The following is a 7,430-nucleotide window of genomic DNA, read 5'->3' as shown; positions in this document are numbered from 1 at the left end:
CTACAATGATTATAGCAATGTTTGCCTTTAGCATCTCTTCCAGAACATTGATAATAAACAACATTGTCACCGAAACCCAAATCAAATTATAATTTTCATTTCTGTTTTCTTTTGCCATATTCTGGTTATATTGTAAACCTTTGATTTTTTTTCTGTTTCATTTCATTTCTCCAAGTTGACTAAAACTTTCTATTTTTAAGACATTAGCTGTAAGTTTTATTTGTAAACGTTGTTCTTTATAAACATTAGAGGGGGCCCCAAGTTGACACACTTGTTAGCGGTCTCATCTCACAGAAAGGTCTTGGTTGAAATCCCAGCTGGGATCTGATGAACCCGGAAAGGGATAGAGTGGGTGGAGAAAATGGAAGGATGGATGAATCTATAAGCATGCAAAAGTGAAGCTTAATCAATAAATGTTAGCAGTTTCAAATAAATCTGTAAATTATGGGAAACAGTCATTAAGTTTTGAGTGATTGGATGTGAACGTTACTTTAAAAAGTATTTCGTAAAAAAAAAATTAATTATCTAATTAGCTATAGTTCCTTAATAAAAGAAGTGATTGAATTGGTAACCTATTTAATCAATAATAAAAGTAATAGTTACCAGGAAAAGACTAAGTAGCAAAAAAGTGACTGTCAAAGTTTTACAATAGAATATACCTGAATGTGACCTTCAATTGTTGCTGCATAAACATAAGCAATTTCCCATATAGAAATGTGAAGATTACTATTACTATTATTATTATTTTTATTTTACAGACAGACCAAGATCCAGACTGACAGCAGGAACAACAACTGTGTCAGTAGGAGAAAGAGTGACACTGATCTGCTCTGTGGATCAATCTGGGAGTTGGAAATATGAGTGGTTCAGAAGAACCTCAAATATATATGAATACAGAATAAATGATGGAGAAAATGGAGAAATCAGAGTCTCACAAGGAGGAATCTACAGCTGCAGAGGATTTAGAGGAGAACCAGCCTTCTACTCTGATAAAAGTCGTGAAGTCAACATTTACATAAACTGTGAGTGATTAAAAAAAACTTAAAGCCTTTTTATAAAAATATATTTTCAGATTTACTGTTTGATTTGAATAGCATATCTTTTCTAAATAGTTTCCAACAAAGTCATCGTGACACAGAAACCCAGCTGGTCTCAGATCTTCAGAGGAGAGACGATCACTCTGACATGTGAGGTTCAGGGAGGAGAAGGAGTTCAGTGGGAGTATCAATGGAGAACTCCTCAGTCACAGACATCCTGGAGAAACAATAAAGACTGGACTATCACAGCTTCTATCAGTGGAGAATACAGCTGTAAGAGCAGATCCAGAGATGATTCATATTCTTCAGCAAACTGGAGTGAAGCTCTAAGATTATCTGTTTCAGGTGTGTTACGTTTTTTTTTTCTATGTACTCTCGTATGACAAATTGGGGGAAAAATATTAATTTAATAACAAAAATAGTGATTTTAATATATAAATGCATGTTTTGTTTCTATTTTGTGTCAGAAGTAAATTCAAAAGTAGACAAAAACTGAGTTTTAGATCCTATAAAGGTTCCAAAGAAATAAAAATAAATGTTCCAAATGTAGAAATTTGTGTGGGATTTCATATTATAAATATTTTCAGATAAGTGGCTGGCAAATAGTGCATATAAAAAAAAAAGTTGATTAATCACGATTAATTCTTTCCAAATTTGCAATTAATTCATTTTTTTTTGTTTGTTTAATTTTTCAATCTATTCCCGGTCCTATTTTTTTTTTTTAATACTCTCATTGTAAACAGCAGTGGAACCCTTGGTAACTACAGTAACACATATTAATGCAGATCGAACAGTTGTTAATATTGAATAAACATGGGGACTTTTGACATGTTCAGTGTTTGGAGTTAAACTTCTGCTATTACTCGTGAGAGAATAGCTCCGCCCTTGAAGCAGAACTGTCTTCTTTCTAGCTAAATCATGTTTGTGTGCACAAAACGCTGCTCAGTGGTGTAAAAGCAGAATCATTAGGACATAAACAGTTAACTGCAACGTCAAATCAGGATAATAATCATTGCTGTGTTTCTGATGCAGTTCCTGTAAATGGAATTGTGTTACATGCTGAAAGAGTTGGTCCATCATTTAAAAGTGTAGTTTGTCATAGAGCAGCAGAAGAAAATGAAAATTCTCCTCCTTCATTTCTGTCTGACGGCAGAGTTCTCAGAATCTGTCAACCTGTGGAGCTTCTTCTATCAGAACCAAAAGTGTCACATGAAAGTTTGGTCAAGAACACAATGATTTTGTTAAAAACAAAAACAATATTTTCTCCAACAGAACCAGAGCCAGAACCTGTCCTGAGAGTGTCTCCACGGTGGTTGAGTCCTGGATCCTCAGTGACTCTGAGCTGTGAGGTTGAACATGAGTCTGCAGGATGGAGCTTCTACTGGTATAAAGCTGTTCCTGATCTATCACACAAGTCTGGCTCTTACAGCTATGAGCTGCTGCCTGCTAGCTCCAATGGGACTGCAGACAACTCCTACATCATTCATGGACAGACACACACAGCAGGATATGTGTGCAGAGCTGGAAGAGGAGAGCCACACGTCTACACTCTTTACAGTCAACCTCACTTTGTCTGGTCTGGAGGTCAGACTTCTGATTCTTCATTCATTTCTCTCAATGATTTCTCTTCACATTTCAAATACTGTCACATTCTACTATTTTGGGTCTCTTTGTTCTCCAAATCCAGCTAAAGTGTGCTGATCTTCATCCTGTTTGTGTTCAGATCTTCATCCATCAGCGTCTCTCTCAGTGAGTCCTGACAGAGTCCAACACTTCACCTCTGACTCTGTCTCTCTGACCTGTGAGGGAAACTCTGCTGAGTGGAGAGTCGGCAGCTTTCTGCTTCCTGACTTGCTGTCATTCTGTTCTGACTGGGGAACAATGAATGGATCAACATGTCATGTTCAGAAGATCCAGTCCAGTAATGCAGTGTTCTGGTGTGAGTCTGGATCAGCATTCAGCAACGCAGTCAACATCACTGGACACTGTGAGTGGAAACATGTTTGGATTCCTGTTTTTAGCTTGACTTTCATCATTGGATTGATTAGAAACACATGCAGAACTTGAAGATGGATTTAGATGATCAACTGTATGTAAACCAGAATGAAGCAGACAATGTCAAACATGTTGTGATGAGATGTGATGAGGATGAATGTGGATGTTTCCAGATGATGATCTGATCCTGCTGAGTCCTGTCCATCCTGTGACTGAGGGACATTCTGTTACTCTTGGCTGCAAGTGGAGGACAGAAAATCTTCTTTCTAAAGTGTTTTTCTATCAGAATGACACATTAATCCAAAGTGAGAGCAGAGTGGAGATGATCATCCCTGCAGTGTCAAAGTCACATGAAGGCTTCTACAAGTGTCAATCCTCAGGAAAAGAATCTCCACAGAGCTGGTTAGCAGTCAAATGTCAGTGAATGTTTTCATTTATTCTTGAAACATTTTGAAAGATTAATTGTCAGTACTCTTGATGATAACATTTACGTATATTTTATTAAAACATTGTTTTTTTTACAGCTACATTGATGCCTGACAGCTCATCGTTTTCTGTGTTGGTTGTTGGTTTAAGTTCTGTAATTTTGGTAATTGTAATTTTCATGATTTGGTTTCTCTGTAAAAGATCAAGAGGTGAGAGATGTTTTTTTTTTTTAATTTTTAGACAATATTCTTAATAATCTCAAAAAAACAAAACAAGTTTCAATCAAAAAACTCTTCTAATTTCCAGATTCAGACATAATCAGGTTTGTGTTTTTTATTCTTTGTAAAAAGTGTAACATAAGATTTTTAAAGAGTATTTCAGCTATTAAAATAATTGTATTTATTTCTTACAGTAGATTTCAGGTCAACACTGCTGCAGACCACAATGAAGCTCAGCAAGGAAATGACAATGTTCTTCTTCATGGTTAGTCTGAACTTTGACTCAAGAACTAATAAACGTAAATACGACTGCTCTACCATTTCTAGTCTGGTCTAGAAAATAATAGAAAACATTTTGTTCATGTTGGATTAGAAGAGGTTCATTCTATCTTTGTAAAATTCATTTTGAAGGTTTTCCTCTCTGTTTAAATCCCACAAAGGTCCTGAAGAAATTCAGAATGATCCAGAAGATGAAAACACAGGTAAAATGAAAGAGTCATTCAAGATTTTTAAGTTATCTCCTCATTTACATCTAAATTGCTGATCTGTCCTAACAAAATGACTGATTTTCTATCAGATATAAACAAAGAATTAAATCCTAATTAAATGACAAACTTTTAGATTAGATCAGAAAAAATGACTAGAATCCTAAAATAAAAGTGAATGTTGTTTCAGGTGAATCCAGAATGGTTGCATATTCTTCAATCAAGTTTAAAACCTTTACTAAAAAAAGTGAGAAAAATTATGCAATAAATGCTTTATGATGGACTTATTGAACAGTTGAATCAAATCAAATGTTTCCTGATCCTTCTGACAGAAAAGAGACAGAAACCAGCAGAGAACTCAGTTTACTCTGATGTGAAGACAGGAGCGTCTGCAGGTAAGATCTGTCTCTATGGAAACATGATCTCCATCCATGCAGCTGTGACTGACTTTAAACTGCTGCAAAGTCAACTCAGAATTTACTAATGTTTTAAAGTAACAAAGTTTAATGCTACATTCACACCGAATGCGATTCCGGCGGATTCTCCAATGTTATTCAATGGCCCAGACACGCTCTGAGGCGAATTGAAGCCGTGCGGCGTGATGTGAGCGAGCGGCGTGGTGCAAAGGTCTGCCCGCAACTCGATTTGGGCGGCACAGCCAAAATGTAAATACCTGTGGTTTGACAGGTTGCTGCGTCACATCAGTCACATCAGCCAATCAGGAACTCACCTTTGGGCACAGGGCGTTTTCAGTGACCCGATCAGCAGGTAGAATACTACTCCAATATGAACGTTTTTGTCCTGTCGCATTATGGCTGTTCTCTGGCTTCAGCCAGACAGCCTCCTGGACCAGAGGGACCTGCTCCACACACCCGGAGACAGAGAGTCACTGCAGGACCGTGGAGCTGGGAGCGGCAACCGGGGACTGCGGAGTGAAGTACCGAAATTGGCACAGATAGGATAAAAACCGAAGAACCGTTTTGGCACCAGAAGTGCATAAAACCCAATCGGGCCCAACCCTACAGATCAGCGGCTCTCTCCCCCGCGGCAGAGCTCAGTCACTGCATAGGCTGGCCGACAGAGAATTCACGGCGTGGCGAAAGAGGGGCGGGGCAGGCAAATTTGTTCGCATTCGGTGTGACTGCACCATCATTGTTTTCTATTTTTTGTTCAGTTTAAATGTAATATTTGATTTAGTTTTCTTCACAGGAAAATCCTCTCATTCAGTTGATGAGATAATTTACTCTGAAGTTCAGTGAAGAGCAGCACTTGGTAAGTTTACATTTTGTTCCAAAGATCAAATAGAAACTTGAATTTGTCGATGTACTTACTGCATCAAGATAATGCTCCACCCTCAGTTCATCTTTGTGTTTTCTTGTAGATCACATCAGAACAATCGTCTCACCTGTAGGTGGCGCTGCTAAGGACGGCTGCATGTTTGCTTGGCTCAAAATGTTTGCCTCTCTTTAAGTCTCATTTTATCCTTTTCTTTATCATTTTATTTTTATTTTACATGTGAGCTTAAAACTTATTTGCAGCTGTGTAACATATAATCCTAAAGGAACTCAAAGATTAATTAGATTTTCTGAGACTTTCACTGGATTGTTGGAGGGATCAGCTGATATATCTTTTTCATGCAATCAAATCTCTCTGTTCTATCAAGACTGATCATAAACAACATTTTCCTTTAAGATTCTGAACATCCAGATCCAACTCCAGCTGTAGAAGGAGTATGAGTCCTTATATAGTAAGGCTTTGAAATATTTTGTTTAGGATTTTTTTTGTGTTCTTTTCTTTTAAAATACTTTTTTGAAAACTTTTGTTTAAGTTCAAAAGATGTTAAATCTTCTTTTTGTTAATTTCATGATATTGTCAAATATTAATGTATTTTGTTACATTCTTTACTTTTAAAATTTAAACAAAAATGTTAATTTCTGTCTTTGTGATTCTTGGATTTGCAAAATGATTCAGCTTTCCTTGTGAGCTGATGAGAGATCCTTTAAAAATTATGACATATTAATTCTTGATGAACAACAGAAACAGCCTCAGATGTTTTTATTAATCAACAAAACTTCTCATGTTTGTCAAGGATTTCTCTGCATCAACAAACCTGCAAAAAACTCTTAAAATAATTCTCCTCTGATGACCTGAAGGTGATGCTTTCACTGACCTTGAATATATATTTAGTTTTTTGTGTTAGTTTTTTGTTACTTTTCTAATAACACAGCAGGATTTCCTGAAACATGCAGATGTTAAAGGTTGTGTTGATTCAAAATACAACCACCTTCGTAATGAAGGAAAATATTACTCATTAATGATTAGCCGCTACCTCTAATCAATAATGAGTAATCAATTAATCAGTCTCTCAACTTTAGCGTAAGTGTCTTTACCTTTGAAGGGACTTTACCACAAAGAAGAAAATAATGATATCTGAACAACGACGTCCTTTTGAATATTTATTGAATAACATGAGGTTAAACAAGCAGAAATAATGGACGTAAAAGTATTAAATACAGTCAGCATGTGTGGAACATAGAATATAGCTTTAACTAATAACTAGAAACAGATAAACGGCAATAAAAGGTGAATTATTGAGGTTAGGAATGCTAAGTGTGTGGATGCATTAGGTGTGTGTTGTGCATAAAATGATGTTTTGCCACTGAGTTGAGGATGAAGGATTTCCTTAAAAAGAGGGAATTCAAACGGGGCAAAGATGTTACGTTTGCAAAAATAGATTTAATCTTTACTCTAACCACCAGAAGTTGACTGAATGAGTGACGTTCGGCTTCTCACCAAACTGTCTTGAGATCTGGGTCCGTTTGATCAGACGGAGAAGGGTGATTAATCCAGTTACCGGTAGGATGCTTCAGGAAGACCGTGGAGGCAGTATCTTTAGCCAGATGTAGAGGTGAAGGTTTCCTGAAACCAGCTGGTTCGGCTCAGTCACTTGGATTCTTGGGTGGTCGAATGATTTCTCCATTCCGTTTTGTGACCAAAAAGTATAAGTTGCAAAACTTGCTGGACAATGAAAGTTATCAAATGGTCTAGCGTTGAAATTAGTTTCAAAATAAAAGCATCAAAAATTGTAAAAATGTTGGAATCAGTCGATGAAACAAACTGGAGAGAAACATGTTAAAAAAGGAAAAAAGCGAGTGAAAAACCTTAATTTTCAGACTTGAAGAACTTAGAGGGAAAGATGATTTGGTTTCTTCTAGAAAACAAAAAGAAAAAATGGAATCTTAGAAAATCTTAAAAATCATGTTCTCTCT

The 7,430-nt window shown here is 36.5% G+C and overlaps 1 protein-coding gene across 1 annotated transcript in view; it reads left to right on the top strand.

Moving 5' to 3' along the window:
- LOC112140661 (Fc receptor-like protein 5) overlaps positions 1 to 6,330 on the top strand; it is a 13,260-nt gene extending 6,930 nt beyond the window's left edge. Inside the window, exons 6-18 of the mRNA XM_024263668.2 lie at positions 759 to 1,022; positions 1,113 to 1,382; positions 2,310 to 2,621; positions 2,761 to 3,024; positions 3,206 to 3,448; positions 3,557 to 3,667; positions 3,765 to 3,780; positions 3,871 to 3,941; positions 4,117 to 4,158; positions 4,352 to 4,408; positions 4,494 to 4,556; positions 5,371 to 5,433; positions 5,543 to 6,330. Of these exons, the coding sequence (XP_024119436.2) occupies positions 759 to 1,022; positions 1,113 to 1,382; positions 2,310 to 2,621; positions 2,761 to 3,024; positions 3,206 to 3,448; positions 3,557 to 3,667; positions 3,765 to 3,780; positions 3,871 to 3,941; positions 4,117 to 4,158; positions 4,352 to 4,408; positions 4,494 to 4,556; positions 5,371 to 5,420 (1,763 nt within the window). The 3' untranslated portion in view covers positions 5,421 to 5,433; positions 5,543 to 6,330. The remainder of the gene's footprint in view (positions 1 to 758; positions 1,023 to 1,112; positions 1,383 to 2,309; positions 2,622 to 2,760; positions 3,025 to 3,205; positions 3,449 to 3,556; positions 3,668 to 3,764; positions 3,781 to 3,870; positions 3,942 to 4,116; positions 4,159 to 4,351; positions 4,409 to 4,493; positions 4,557 to 5,370; positions 5,434 to 5,542) is intronic.
- Positions 6,331 to 7,430: the final 1,100 nt, after the last annotated feature.

The sequence above is a fragment of the Oryzias melastigma genome, unplaced genomic scaffold, assembly GCF_002922805.2.
Source record: "Oryzias melastigma strain HK-1 unplaced genomic scaffold, ASM292280v2 sc00322, whole genome shotgun sequence".
NCBI lineage: Eukaryota > Metazoa > Chordata > Actinopteri > Beloniformes > Adrianichthyidae > Oryzias > Oryzias melastigma.
The sequence above is the reverse complement of the archived record's forward strand: the minus strand, read 5'-3'. Positions and strand labels throughout refer to the sequence as shown.